The sequence below is a fragment of the Entelurus aequoreus genome, linkage group LG28 (assembly GCF_033978785.1).
Source record: "Entelurus aequoreus isolate RoL-2023_Sb linkage group LG28, RoL_Eaeq_v1.1, whole genome shotgun sequence".
Classification (NCBI taxonomy): Eukaryota; Metazoa; Chordata; class Actinopteri; order Syngnathiformes; family Syngnathidae; genus Entelurus; species Entelurus aequoreus.
The window spans coordinates 26071956-26088374 of NC_084758.1; the positions used below are offsets into that span (position 1 = coordinate 26071956).

The 16419-nt window shown below is 36.4% G+C and overlaps 1 protein-coding gene and 1 long non-coding RNA gene across 2 annotated transcripts in view; one reads left to right on the forward strand and one right to left on the reverse strand.

Moving 5' to 3' along the window:
• tnmd (tenomodulin) overlaps positions 1-10416 on the forward strand; it is a 216619-nt gene extending 206203 nt beyond the window's left edge. Inside the window, exon 7 of the mRNA XM_062039802.1 lies at positions 9786-10416. Coding sequence (XP_061895786.1) covers positions 9786-9995 — 210 coding nt within the window. The 3' untranslated portion in view covers positions 9996-10416. The remainder of the gene's footprint in view (positions 1-9785) is intronic.
• Positions 1-12441, reverse strand: part of LOC133645017 (uncharacterized) — a 191793-nt gene extending 179352 nt beyond the window's left edge. The window contains exons 1-2 of the long non-coding RNA XR_009824870.1: positions 12362-12441; positions 6134-6240 (exon numbers count right to left, since the gene is read on the reverse strand). This is a non-coding gene — a long non-coding RNA (uncharacterized LOC133645017). The remainder of the gene's footprint in view (positions 1-6133; positions 6241-12361) is intronic.
• Between the last annotated feature and the right edge of the window lie 3978 nt (positions 12442-16419).

Genomic DNA, 16419 nt, shown 5'->3' on the forward strand with positions numbered 1-16419 from the left:
ACAAAGACAAGATATTTGATGTTCAAACTCAAACTTTATTTTTTTTTGCAAATAATAATTAACTTAGAATTTCATATAATATACACCTATATATATATACACACACACATATATACAGTACATATATACACACACATATACACATGTGTATATATATATATATATATATATATATACACATATATGTGTATATACACATACAGTATATATATATACATAAATATATACATATATATATACACACATATACATAAATATAAATATATACATATATACATATATACATAAATAAATATATACATATACATAAATATATACATATTATATACATATAATATACACATACATATTATATACATATATATACACATACATATTATACACATATACTGTATATATATATATATATATATATATATACACATATATATATACACACATACACATATATATATACATATATATATATACACACACACACACACACATATACATATATATATATATACACATATATATATTCATACATACATACATATATAGAAATATTAAGCAGCTAAAATGCACCAAACATGGATAAGTGTGGAGAGTGTTTTGCAGTTTTACCATCATGCTTTGTAATGGATTTAAATGTGTAATTTAGAATTTTTTTATAATGTCCTCAAAGTTCAGTGAGCAGGTTGCATCATGTGTGACCATGTCTGTTGACATTTTGTGTTGGTTGGATTTATTTTAAAAATGTTGCACCATGACTAGGTAAGTTTGTTTGCATATATGCGCAAAATTTCCTTCAAGAGCATAATTAAAGGTAACTCACCTTGTCCGTTAGATGGTGACCAAATAGCAGCATAATAGCCAGACTATTAAAATAAATGCAATTTCCCAGAGGGTAAGATTTTTTAATAAACTCATGACGTCTCCCGGGCCAAATTGAGGATGTCAGCGGGCCGCATTTGGGCCCGAGTTTGCTTATAGCTTAAAGACTGAACGACAACACATAACTTTAACTGTTTTTAACAACACCCTCTCCCACATCAGACCTTTACGACACTGCAATATGAAGTATAAACGATAAAACATTGAATATTAAGAGTATCTGAAAATTCGACTCCTACCTCCTTGAAGTTTTGTAATCAATCAGAAATATCAAGCAGCTAAAATGTGCCAAACATGGCAAAGTGTGGGGGTAAGTGTTTTACATATTACCTATCATTGAGTTTGAGTTTATTTGGAATATGCAAGCATACAACATGATACATCACAATTTCCAGTTTCTCTTTTCAACATGTTCGAAAAGGAGTAGGAAGAAGCAGAGCTTATGTAATCCTACCCTTTTTCTTTTACATAACAGTTGCTAAAACTTTTGTTCACTTCCTGTTCTCAATTTATTCACAATATACTCCATAAGTAATCACAATAAAAATAAGTTAATGATAATTGGTTAAGTAAGTTACATTTCATATGAGGAGATAAGTAATATTGTTTTGAGAGTGAAAGAATGGATTAATTAAATAAATTCAGTATTCTTCTTCTTTGTACTTTGTAAACACTTTAAGTTTGAAGAGTTTCTTGAAGTGGATCATATTAGTACATTGTTTGATTGCTTTGCTTAATCCATTACATAATTTAATTCCACATACTGATATACTGAAGGTCTTAAGTGTTGTTCATGCATACAAATGTTTTAAATTACATTTCTCTAAGATTATATTTCTCCTCTTTTTTTGAGAAGAATTGTTGTATATTCTTGGGTAGCAGGTTATAGTTTGCTTTGTGTATCATTTTAGCTGTTTGCAAATTCACTATGTCGTGGAGTTTCAGTATCATGCTTTGCAGTAGATATAAATGACAGTAATTTTGAATAGTTTACGGTGCGTAAACATTTTTTATGATGTCCACACAGTTCAGTGAGCAGGTTGTGTGTTATATGCGACCATGTGTGTTGACTTTCTGTGTTGGTTATAGTTCATTTGCACCATGAGCGGGAAAGGTTGTATGGATTGGGTCGTATAAATGAATGCTATGCTCATTAAACTTCAACGCAAAACTCATGGTCATTGACCAACATTACTGTTGTAGCTTATTAGGTAATAAGGTATGTTTGCATCAATCGATTCATGCTAATTGAATTAATCTCGATACATAGTGCAAGCCACTCTTCACATTAAACTTGACATCTCGTGGGTCAGACTGATGATTCTATTGTATTGTTTTTATACAATATTTCTTATCTGAAAGGGTTTTTCCTTTTAAAGGAGCATGTTACATGTTAAAATGGCGGTGTTTGGGAGAGGCAAGCCATCTTCAATTCATTTTAATTCAGTTCAATGGGAGACGAGACAAGCTGCGTCACAACACCAAATAAATCTGTATCCTGTAGTACAGGGGTCACCAACGCGGTGCCCGCGGGCACCAGGTAGCCCGTAAGGACCAGATGAGTAGCCCGCCGGCCTGTTCTAAAAATAGCTCAAATAGCAGCACTTACCAGTGAGCTGCCTCTATTTTTTAAATTGTATTTATTTACTAGCAAGCTGGTCTCGCTTTTTAATTCTAAGAGAGACAAAACTCAAATAGAATTTGAAAATCCAAGAAAATATTTTAAAGACTTGGTCTTCACTTGTTTAAATAAATTCATTCATTTTTTTTTACTTTGCTTCTTATAACTTTCAGAAAGACAATTTTAGAGAAAAAAATACAACCTTAAAAATGATTTTAGGATTTTTAAACACAAATACCTTTTTACCTTTTAAATTCCTTCCTCTTCTTTCCTGACAATTTAAATCAATGTTCAAGTAATTTTTTTTTTTTTTATTGTAAAGAATAATAAATACATTTTAATTTAATTCTTCATTTTAGCTTCTGTTTTTTCGACGAAGAATATTTGTGAAATATTTCTTTAAACTTGTTATGATTAAAATTCAAAAAAAATATTCTGGCAAATCTAGAAAATCTGTAGAATCAAATTTAAATCTTATTTCAAAGTCTTTTGAATTTCTTTTAAAAATTTTGTTCTGGAAAATCTAGAAGAAATAATGATTTGTCTTTGTGAGAAATATAGCTTGGTCCAATTTGTTATATATTCTAACAAATTGCAGATTGGATTTTAACCTGTTTAAAACATGTCATCAAAATTCTAAAATTAATCTTAATCAGGAAAAATTACTAATGATGTTCCATAAATTCTTTTTTAAATTTTTTCAAAAAGATTCGTATTAGCTAGTTTTTCTCTTCTTTTTTTTCGGTTGAATTTTGAATTTTAAAGAGTCGAAATTGAAGATAAACTATGTTTCAAAATTGAATTGTAATTTTTTTCGTGTTTTCTCCTCTTTTAAACCGTTCAATTAAGTGTAAATATCATTAATTATTAATAATAACATAGAGTTAAAGGTAAATTGAGCAAATTGGCTATTTCTGGCAATTTATTGAAGTGTGTATCAAACTGGTAGCCCTTCGCATTAATCAGTACCCAAGAAGTAGCTCTTGCTTTCAAAAAGGTTGGTGACCCCTGCTGTAGTACCACTCTACAGATAAAATAAACAAAAATACCACAACAGTACTTATGGTGTCCTCCCCTCCAAGTACAAATTTCAACACAGAGTATTCCCTCCGTCCCTACCCAAAGATTCCCTGCCAGTTTTTTTCTCCGAATGCGAAGCCAAGAAAGGGAAGCCAACGCAGAACGGCGACACGACCCGATTGTCTCCGTGGATCCATTTACCCAAAGAGATTGAAATGTGGCCCGACGTGGACGAGGGCGGTGGGGTTGAAGTGGCACTTCTCCGAACCCCATTAGGCTTTGCTTTTGATCAAAGGCCTAGCCCCCACGAGTCTTCCGGGGCGCCAAGCAGCCAGCGCAATGGAAAGAGCCAAGGGCCATTAAGTCCACCTAATTTACCTTTGCTGTGGGCTCCAATTGGCCCCTCTAAAAATTCAGAGGCAGCCAGCGAAGAGCAAATGAAAGAATCCTTGTTAGGCGATCATTAGGCTTGCTAATTGCTGCAGGAATGTGACACATACTTAAAGTCAAGGTCAGGGGGAGGGTGTCGGCGCTCTAATTTAAACGCCGTACGAGAGGCGGGGCCGAGGTTGGCGGGCGCCGGCGCGGGTATAAGAGTTATGAGGTCAGAGATGAATGAAATAGTGCAATTATGCCGGTTACAAGGCACGTTAACACGCTTTGATGGAAGATGGCGCCGCTTCGGGATGAGCGGGTTAGAGATGGCGCTTTGTGCAGCTGACAGTCGTGCCGGACGTAGTTGGAAATGTCACAGGTGTCATCTTTTATTCTCTTTCCATCTCTGCGTCGTCGCTAAGGCTGCAGCTAGCGAATTATTCTAGAAATCAAGTCATCTATCGATTAGTTTGCTCGATTAGTCGTGTAATAGAAAACAACACTTTATAGCCTCAATGTGTATTTTAGGGAAAATAGTTGAAATAAACAAAGATTTTTGTACTTGCCAACAGGTAGGTAGGTCTTTATTGTCATTGCACAAGTACAACGAAACTTTGTACCTTCATTACCTCGTATTTTTCCTTTTATATTCCTTTGTTCTACCTTTAATTTACCTTTTATTTAACTTATTTCTATCTTTTAGTTACCGGTACCTTCTATTTACCTTCCGTTTACCTTCTTTGACTGTTATTAATTTTGTTTTATCTTCTATTTTATACCTTTTATTTACCTTAGTTTACCTTTTATTTTCCATTTTTGATCTTATATTTACTTTTTATTTACCTTCTACTTAATCTTATTTAATCTTGTATTTACTTTCTTTTAACCTTCCTTTACCTTCTTAGACTGTCTTTGACCTTGTTTTATCTTATTTTACTTCGTATACTCATTATTTTATCTTCTATTTAACTTATGTTATCTTTTATTTATTTTCCATTCACCTTGTTTTACGTTCTATTTTTTCAACTTTTTATTTACCTTCGTTTACCTTCTATTTAACATATTTATCTTTTATTAACTTTTTATTTACCTTCTATTTAACTTATTTTATATATTTTCTTTTAACCTTCTTTTTACCTTCTAATTATCCTCTTTGACTGTGACCTTCTTTTACGTTTTATTTACCTTTTTAACCTTTTATTTACCTCCTATTAACTTATTTTACCTTCTAAATGTCTTTTTTTACATTTTATCTACTTTCTATTAACCTTCTTTTACCTATGGTTTATCTTATTTTACCTTTAACAAACCTTAATTCACCTTCTATTTATCTTATCTTTTAATTCTATGTTCTACTTTTTTTATCCTCTATTCACTTTTTTACCATATTTGACCTTTTATCAACTTTGTTTACTCTCTATATTCCTTCTTTTACCTTCTATTTATCTGATATTACCTTTTATTTACTACCTCTACGTTATTTTAACCTCCATTTACCTTTTTTTACCTCCATTTACGTTTTTCCTTGTGTATTTTTTATTTTACCTTTCATTTACTTATTTTACTTTCTATTTGCCATATTTTACCTTCCATTTACTTTTTTTCACCTTCTTTTACCTTTTTTCACAACCATTTACCTTTAATTCACTTCTATTACTGTCTATTTACAACTTTTTACATTTTATTCAACTTGTTTTTCCTTATTTTATGCGTTTCGGATTTCATACATTTTTATCATTAAACTATTAATTGAAGCAACACAATATACATCAGATAATATACATCAGGCACGTTACAGCATCTTTACATGATCATGGATCAGGATTGTTTACACTGAACTCAATGACATTAGTGGCGCCCCCTATAGGTTGAGGTAAAAAGCTAGCATACATATGACACAGATATTAAGTACCGGTAAGTAATAAAATCATTAGAAAAATCTGGCCATCTTTTTCACTCAATCTTGCTCAAATTTTACACATGTGTGCTTGTCAGTCTAAAAAATGTGTACCGAATTTGGTGGTGAACATCTTGAAGTTACAGTGGGTGTTTTGAAGAGTGCATTGAGCTTTGTAAGACATTTGAAGTTGAGTGGGAGGTCTAACTTTGAGGGTTTAAAAACAGCACCACCATGTGGTGTATCTGTCAAAAAATATAGCAGCACGAGAAACGCAGTAGGGGGAGCATTTTTGTCGCGCGACATAAGAGATGTATGGCGGCCTTATGGTGTGTTTCATTTACCTCGGAAAGTTTGAAGTCAGAGTCGAGAACGACGTCACAGCCGAGGGTTCCAGTTAAAAATTCGTAAATCAAGATGGCCACATCCACCAAAGCTGATCTTTCCACATCTGAATATGAAAAACAAATACAAAGACAAACACCATTATTATCGATGACTAATATATATATATATATATATATATATATATATATATATATATATATATATATATATATATATATATATATATATATATATATATATATATATATATATATATATATATATACATACATACACACACATAAATATGGCAATGTTACTGTCGTTTAAATTACCTTTTTCATGTGGTCAAAAAAAGTTTACATACACTTGTAAAGAAAATAATGTCATGGCTGTCTTGATTTTCCAATAATTCCTACAACTCTTATTGTTTTGTGATAGAGTGATTGGAGCACATACTTGTTGGTCACAAAAACATTCATGAAGTTTGGTTCTTTTATGAATTTTTTATGGGTCTACTGAAAATGTGACCAAATCTGCCGGGTCAAAAGTATACATACAGCAATGTTAATATTTGCTTACATGTCCCTTGGCAAGTTTAATAATAAGGCGCTTTTGGTAGCCATCCACAAGCTTCTGGCAAGCTTCTGCTTGAATTTTTGACCACTCCTCTTGACAAAATTGGTGCAGTTCAGCTAAAGTTGTTGGTTTTCTGACATGGACTTGTTTCTTGGGGCGGTATAGCTCGGTTGGTAGAGCGGCCGTGCCAGCAACTTGAGGGTTGCAGGTTCGATCCCCGCTTCCGCCATCCTAGTCACTGCCGTTGTGTCCTTGGGCAAGACACTTTACCCACCTGCTCCCAGTGCCACCCACACTGGTTTGAATGTAACTTAGATATTGGGTTTCACTATGTAAAGCGCTTTGAGTCACTTGAGAAAAAGCGCTATATAAATGTAATTCACTTCACTTCACTTCACTTCTTCAGCATTGTCCACATGTTCTCAATGGGGTTTAAGTCAGGACTTTGGGAAGGCCATTCTAAAACGCTCATTCTAGCCTAATTTAGCTATTCCTTTACCACTTTTGACGTGCTTTTGGGGTCATTGTCCTGTTGGAACACCCAACTGCAACCAAGACCCAACCTCCGGGCTGATGATTTTAGGTTGTCCTGAAGAATTTGGAGGTAAAACTCCTTTTTCACTGTCCCATTTAAAGCACCAGTTCCATTGGCTGCAAAACAGGCCCAGAGCATAATACTACCACCTCCATGCTTGACGGTAGTTGTGGTGTTCCTGGGAATAAAGGCCTCACCTTTTCTTCTCCAAACATATTGCTGGGTATTGTGGCCAAACAGCTAAATTTCTGTTTCATTTGAGCACAGAACTTTCCTCCGGAAGGTCTTATCTTTGTCCATGTGATCAGCAGCAACCTTTAGACAAGCCTTAAGGTGTCGCTCTGGAGCAAGGTCTTCCTTCTTGCGTGGTAGCCTCTCAGTCCATGGCGATGCAAAACACGCTTGACTGTGGACACTGACACCTGTGTTCCAGCAACTTCCAATTCATTGCAGACCTGCTTTTTGGTGGTTCTCGGCTGAACCTTGATCATCCTGACCAATTTTCTCTCAGCAGCAGGTGATAGCTTGCGCTTTCTTCCTGATCGTGGCAGTGACAAAACTGTGCCACGCACTTTATACTTTTGAACAATTGTCTGCACAGTTGCTCTTGGGACCTTAAGCCGCTTTGAAATGACATTTTTTTTAAGTGACTTTCCTGACTTGTTCAAGTCAATGACTCGTTTTTTCAGATCCGTGCCGAGTTCCTTTGACTTTCCCATAGTTGCGTATGAAAACCGAGTCTAATGACTGCATCACATGAGCCCTATTTAAATGGGCTCAGAGAAGTCAACAGGTGTCGTCAATCATAATCACTCACATAAAGTTAAAGGCCTACTGAAACCCACTACTACCGACCACGCAGTCTGATAGTTTATATATCAATGATGAAATCTTAACATTATAACACATGCCAATACGGCCGGGTGAACTTATAAAGTGACATTTTAAATTTGCCGCTAAACTTCCGGTTCGAAACGCCTCTGAGGATGACGTATGCGCGTGACGTAGCCCGGGGAACACGGGTATGCCTTCCACATTGAAGCCAATACGAAAAAGCTCTGTTTTCATTTCATAATTCCACAGTATTCTGGACATCTGTGTTCGTGAATCTGTTGCAATCATGTTCATTGCATTATGGAGAAGGAAGCTGAGCAAGCAAAGAAGAAAGTTGTCGGTGCGAAATGGACGTATTTTTCGAACGTAGTCAGCAACAACAGTACACAGCCGGCGCGTCTTTGTTTACATTCCCGGAAGATGCAGTCAAGATGGAAGAACTCGGATAACAGAGACTCTAACCAGGAGGACTTTTGACTTCGATACACAGACGCCTGTAGAGAACTGGGACAACACAGACTCTTACCAGGATTACTTTGATTTGGATGACAAAGACGCAGGCGTGCTACTGTGAGTATGCAGCTTTGGCTTCTAAACATTTGATCGCTTGACCGTATGTGCGCAACTTTTTTTTGCGTATGTACGTAACTTTTTTAAAATATATAAGCTTTATGAACCTTGGGTTAGGTGAACGGTCTTTTGGGCTGAGTGATTGTGTGTGTTGATCAGGTGTTTGAATTGTATTGGCGTGTTCTATGGAGCTAGGAGCTAGCAGAGGAGCTAGGAGCTAGCGTAACAAACACGCAGGTGTTTTTATGCAGGATTAATTTGTGGCATATTAAATATAAGCCTGGTTGTGTTGTGGCTAATAGAGTATATATATGTCTTGTGTTTATTTACTGTTGTAGTCATTCCCAGCTGAATATCAGGTCACCCCCGGCTCTCACAGCATCTTCCCTATCTGAATAGCTTCAACTCCCCACTAGTCCTTCACTTGCACTTTACTCATCCACAAATCTTTCATCCTCGCTCAAATTAATGGGGAAATTGTCGCTTTCTCGGTCCGAATCTCTCTCACTTCATGCGGCCATCATTGTAAACAATAGGGAACTTTGCGTATATGTTCAACTGACTACGTCACGCTACTTCCGGTAGGGGCAAGCCTTTTTTTTATCAGATACCAAAAGTTGCAATCTTTATCGTCGTTGTTCTATACTAAATCTTTTCAGCAAAAATATGGCAATATCGCGAAATGATCAAGTATGACACATAGAATAGATCTCCTATCCCCGTTTAAATTTAAAAAATTCATTTCAGTAGGCCTTTAAGAGGCCATGCCATGAAGCTAATTTGATTTGATTGTAACTTTTCTACATCACCAAAATTGATAATGTATGTTGCTGTATGTATACTTTTGAACCAGCAGATTTGGTCACATTTTCAGTAGACCCATAATACATTCATAAAAGAACCAAACTTCATGAATGTTTTTTGTGACAAACAAGTATGTGCTCCAATCACTCTATCACAATAAAATTATTGGAAACTCAAGACAGTCATGACATTATGTCCTTCACAAGTGTATGTAAATTATTGACCACGACTGTATATAGTTACTTTACGTTACTTCAACCAAATTTGTTTAGCCCACTGCGGAACCTTTTTGGACACACCTGACCCATGGTGATGCTGAGCCAGTCTTGTGTCTGCCTCCCCTGCAGAGAGCAGTAGGTCTGGAGTTGGACAACCGCCTGGACGAGCGCGGCTACTGCTGCCAGTACTGTCAACAAGGCTACCGCTTCTGCCGCCGCTACTACGTGCCTCTGGGCGGCTTCAACCAGTGGCCCTACTACTACCGAGGAGGCCACGTCATCTGCCAGATGGTCATGCCGTGCAACTGGTGGATCGCACGCATGCTGGGGAGGGTCTGAGGCGCCAGCGACTGCCAACGCGACTGTTGCTGTCCACACTTTGATCCGTTTATTCACACCACTTGTGAAATTAAAGTGGACGATAGGCTCGGAATTATTGTCTAAGATAAAAGTTGGCCAGTAACGCACTGGTCAGACTAAGTGGCCCCTTAGGATATTTTAAGTCTTTCTTACAAAAAGGTATCCACCCTTTAATTTCATTTTTTTTGCTTATTATTATGTGTTTCATTCATGCTAGCATGTTAGCTTGGAACACCGATGTCAAATGTTTGTAGAAGACATCGCTTTTACTCCATGGTTTGAAGAGTACTGTAACGTATAAATGTACACACAGTAGTCGTAGTAATGGTAACATTTAAGTTTTCTTTTTTTTATTGCTTTTGTAATACGGTCACAATAATAAAAACATATTGCCTTTAGAGTTGACGCATGCTATATCATGTATTTTTTTTATTTTATTTTTTTAAACAGGAACACATTTTGATTAAATGGGACTTTTAAAAATGCAGTAATGTTGATTTACATCCTGAACTAAAAGCAACATTTCAACGGTATTATGTCCATTATATATTAGTGAAGTGAAGTGAATTATATTTATATAGCGCTTTTTCTCTAGTGACTCAAAGCGCTTTACATAGTGAAACCCAATATCTAAGTTACATTTAAACCAGTGTGGGTGGCACTGGGAGCAGGTGGGTAAAGTGTCTTGCCCAAGGACACAACGGAAGAGACTCGGATGACGGAAGCGGGAATCGAACCTGGAACCCTCAAGTTGCTGGCACGGCCACTCCACCAACCAAGCTATGCCGCCCATATTAATGTTATCTCTGTTCCTTAAAAAAAAAAGAAAATGAAATGATTCCTCTGTCATTTAAGGCTCATTATGGAAAACTCTCTCGAAAATGTATGAAATTGTTTATAAAATTAGGCTTATTTTGTGATTAAACTGCAAACAATTTAAAGTTAACTTAACATTCTGGTCTTGATCTAACAAAACGCAATCGTGTAGATTGGGAAATTGTGAAATTATGACATTAAGTCAACTTTTTATTTTATTGTCATTTTTAGTGTTCTTAAATTGACCATTTATGGCATCTTAGAAGCACAATTGCAGGTTGGAAACGTGCTAAAAATGCTTGATGTTGAAATTATTTCGAATAAGGACATGCATTAAATAGAAAAAAAAAACATAATTTAAAAAAAAATAAAGTGGGGATGTCCGATAATATCGGACTGCCGATATTATCGGCCGATAATTGCTTTAAAATGTAATATCGGAAATTATCGGTATCGGTTTCAAAAAGTAAAATTTATGACTTTTTAAAAGGCCGCTGTACGGAGTGGTACACGGAAGTAGGGGGAAGTACAGAGCGCCAATAAACCTTAAAAGGCACTGCCTTTGCGTGCCGGCCCAGTCACATAATATCTTCGGCTTTTCACACACACAAGTGAATGCATGCCATACTTGGTCAACAGCCATACAGGTCACACTGAGGGTGAGGTATAAACAACTTTAACACTGTTACAAATATGCGCCACACTGTGAACCCACACCAAACAAGAATGACAAACACATTTCGGGAGAACATCCGCACCGTAACACAACATAAACACAACTCCACCCCGCCCACCTCAACCCCCTCATGCTCTCTCAGGTAGAGCATATCCCAAATTCCAAGCTGCTGTTTTGAGGCGCGTTAAAAAAAATAATGCACTTTGTGACTTCAATAATAAATATGGCAGTGCCATGTTGGCATTTTTTTCCATAACTTGAGTTGATTTATACAAAATTAGACATATTAATGTGTTGATTCCACGACTGTATATATCGGTATCGGTTGATATCGGAATCGGTAATTAAGAGTTGGACAATATCGGAATATCGGACATCTCTATTTACAAGCAACTTTAAAAATTTAAACACAATATTTTTAGACTTTTATTAGTAGATTGCACAGTACAGTACAAATTCCGTACAATTGACCACTAAATGGTAACACCCGAATAAGTTTTTCAACTTGTTTAAGTCGGGGTCCATGTTAATCAATTCATGCTTCAATTACTGACAGCAATATTTCGCACTGGCTTACTCCAAAAGCACATCAAAACTATGAAACGCAGAGTTTACATTATCCATTACATTTTTAACATGTTAGTTGAAATATAATTTCTCAAATTGTAAAAGGTGCAAGGCTACGTCACAGAAAACCCGGAAGTGCCTAAATGGCAGCTTTCATTAGCATAGCACTTAAACTAGCTCCAGGTAGTCAACTGTGGCGTGATGGGAAACATTGAACAGCTTACACCCAATACAAAAATATTGCGCATGGAAGATGTACAAAACCCCCCTGAAAATAAAGAAATACCTTAATTAGGATGTTTGTCATTTGTACTGCTGGCGAGGTGACCTTTGCGACAGCCGTAAAGCAACATTACTGTGTCGCCATCTAGTGACAAAAATGAGAATCGCATGGTCAAGTACTACAAATGAAATGACACTAGTTCAAAAATAACTTATATCGTGCGCATGCTATACATCTTCTAAATCCGTCAATATGGAGCAATAATTATAAGAAAGACTCATTACAAAATACCCAAGAGAATTGACTGGGGGAGAGCTATTTCAAAGCTAAACAAAGACACACAAAAAAAAATCCTTCTCGTGTCGTTGTTGCCTTTGAATGTTTTCTGATGTCTTACGATTAAAATTTCCTTGAATAATAAAAATGTAATGTCTTCAATCATTAATAAAACAATACGAGTTCCCCCCAAAGAGTCACAACGTCCCTTGGGTGTTGAGTAAGAGCTGATGCATTGAGGGTTTGAAACTAATGCAATCCGAGATAACAGCCGGCGCTCATTCTGCACGATAAGCAAAAAAAGGCATGGAATAGAAATAAAAGCGGTGGAGACGGAATACCAAAAAAGTGTTAGTGTCCTCCTCGTGCGAAGCAACGTAATGACTGCCGCTGCTTGATCGCCAATGCGATGCAAGATGGCGGAGGGAAGGATAGGCATGAAAAAAAAAGACATATTAGCGCATGTAAATGCGTATGGATCGAGTTCAGGCCGCGACTATATTGTTATTTTGAAATCAATAACGTCGACCCCCCCTCGAGCAACCATGTCAAGTAAAAAGAATAGCGGCACCGCAATTTACCAAATGCAATAATTGCGAGCATACGTCAAATATCCTGACAAGTGCTTTGCTGAAACCCCCCCGGGGCGCTTCTGGAAAGTTCACATAATCAGCAAGCTTCATTCCTCACTTTTTCCACCTCATCACTGCAAATATTATTAAAGCATTCTGCTTTGTGCAGTGGTGAAGGTGCGGGGGGGTATTTTTCTTCAATAAATGTGTTGCTTGTTAGTTGTCTGTCTCCCCAAAGTCTCCCAGGACTCTGAGGACTCTTTTGTGCCTTTGCCAGACTAAATTGCCACAGAAGCCTTGAGAGTGTTTTTGAATGGGACGCTGAACACGGCTTGATACAGATATTGCAGAGTTCCTCCTCCTGGTGTCTGTGGGGACATCACATCAACACCAAACCGCAAAAAGGCAGACGCTCCAAGCCCGCAAAACCCTTTTTTTTTTAGTTTTTTTTATTGATTTTTATCATAGGAAGTCACAAAAAGAGCAATAGTTAAATGCTCGTCAAAGATCCTCTATATGACAGATGCTGCTCAGCTGTTTTTCAACACATACCGCAAACACGCTATTGTCAAAGATCCTTGATGTAGCAGGAGGCCTTTGCTGTTTTAAAGACTTAATGCAAAAATGCCTCCATACAACTTGGATTTGCTATATTTTTGTTTGAGGACTTACTGCAAAAATCACCAGTCAAAGATCTTCTATACGACAGGAACATGCTGCTGTTTTTGATGATCTACCACAAAACACATTCGAGTTTATTTGACAAGAGAGCAGTTTTTAAAGACCAACAACAAACACTATAGTCAAAGATCCTCGACATGACAGGAGTCCTTAGTGGATTTTAAGGACTTACTACTAAAATGCTACTCAAAGATCCAATATACAACTGGGGTTTTCTTTTTTTTTTTTTTGAGGACTTACTGCAAAAACATCAGTCAAAGATCTTCTATACAACAGGAACATGCTGCTGTTTTTGATGATCTACCACAAAACACAGAGTTTATATGACAAGAGTGCACTGCTGTTTTTAAGGACCAACAGCAAAAAACACTATAGTCAAAGATCCTCGACATGACAGTAGTACTTTGTGGATTTTAAGGACTTACTACTAAAATGCTACTCAAAGATCCAATATACAACTGGGGTTTGCTTCTTTTTTTTTCGAGGACTTACTGCAAAAAACACTAGTCAAAGATCTTCTATACGACAGGAACATGCTGCTGTTTTTGATGATCTACCACAAAACACATTCGAGTTTATATGACAAGAGCAGTTTTTAAGGACCAACAGCAAGAAACACTACAGTCAAAGATCCTCGACATGACAGTAGTTCTTTGTGGATTTTAAGGACTTACTACTAAAATGCTACTCAAAGATCCTCTATACAACTGGGGTTTGCTTTTTTTTTTTTGAGGACTTACTGCAAAAACATCAGTCAAAGATCTTCTATACAACAGGAACATGCTGCTGTTTTTGATGATCTACCACAAAACACATTAGAGTTTAAATGACAAGAATGCACTGCTGTTTTTAAGGACCAACAGCAAAAAACACTGTAGTCAAAGATCCTCGACATGACAGGAGTCCTTTGTGGATTTTAAGGACTTACTACTAAAATGCTACTCAAAGATCCAATATACAACTGGGGTTTGCTTTTTTTTTTGAAGACTTACTGCAAAAACATCAGTCAAAGATCTTCTATACGACAGGAACATGCTGCTGTTTTTGATGATCTACCACAAAACACATTCGAGTTTATATGACAAGAGCAGTTTTTAAGGACCAACAACAAAAAACACTATAGTCAAAGATCCTCGACATGACAGTAGTCCTTTGTGGATTTTAAGGACTTACTACTAAAATGCTACTCAAAGATCCAATATACAACTGGGGTTTGCTTCTTTTTTTTCGAGGACTTACTGCAAAAAACACTAGTCAAAGATCTTCTATACGACAGGAACATGCTGCTGTTTTTGATGATCTACCACAAAACACATTCGAGTTTATATGACAAGAGCAGTTTTTAAGGACCAACAGCAAGAAACACTACAGTCAAAGATCCTCGACATGACAGTAGTTCTTTGTGGATTTTAAGGACTTACTACTAAAATGCTACTCAAAGATCCTCTATACAACTGGGGTTTGCTTTTTTTTTTTTGAGGACTTACTGCAAAAACATCAGTCAAAGATCTTCTATACAACAGGAACATGCTGCTGTTTTTGATGATCTACCACAAAACACATTAGAGTTTAAATGACAAGAATGCACTGCTGTTTTTAAGGACCAACAGCAAAAAACACTGTAGTCAAAGATCCTCGACATGACAGGAGTCCTTTGTGGATTTTAAGGACTTACTACTAAAATGCTACTCAAAGATCCAATATACAACTGGGGTTTGCTTTTTTTTTTTGAAGACTTACTGCAAAAACATCAGTCAAAGATCTTCTATACGACAGGAACATGCTGCTGTTTTTGATGATCTACCACAAAACACATTCGAGTTTATATGACAAGAGCAGTTTTTAAGGACCAACAACAAAAAACACTATAGTCAAAGATCCTCGACATGACAGTAGTCCTTTGTGGATTTTAAGGACTTACTACTAAAATGCTACTCAAAGATCCTCTATACAACTGGGGTTTGCTTTTTTTTTTTTGAGGACTTACTGCAAAAACATCAGTCAAAGATCTTCTATACAACAGGAACATGCTGCTGTTTTTGATGATCTACCACAAAACACATTAGAGTTTAAATGACAAGAATGCACTGCTGTTTTTAAGGACCAACAGCAAAAAACACTGTAGTCAAAGATCCTCGACATGACAGGAGTCCTTTGTGGATTTTAAGGACTTACTACTAAAATGCTACTCAAAGATCCAATATACAACTGGGGTTTGCTTTTTTTTTTTGAAGACTTACTGCAAAAACATCAGTCAAAGATCTTCTATACGACAGGAACATGCTGCTGTTTTTGATGATCTACCACAAAACACATTCGAGTTTATATGACAAGAGCAGTTTTTAAGGACCAACAACAAAAAACACTATAGTCAAAGATCCTCGACATGACAGTAGTCCTTTGTGGATTTTAAGGACTTACTACTAAAATGCTACTCAAAGATCCTCTATACAACTGGGGTTTGCTTTTTTTTTTTGAAGACTTACTGCAAAAACATCAGTCAAAGATCTTCTATACGACAGGAACATGCTGCTGTTTTTGATGATCTACCACAAAACACATTAGAGTTTATATGACAAGAGTGCAGTTTTT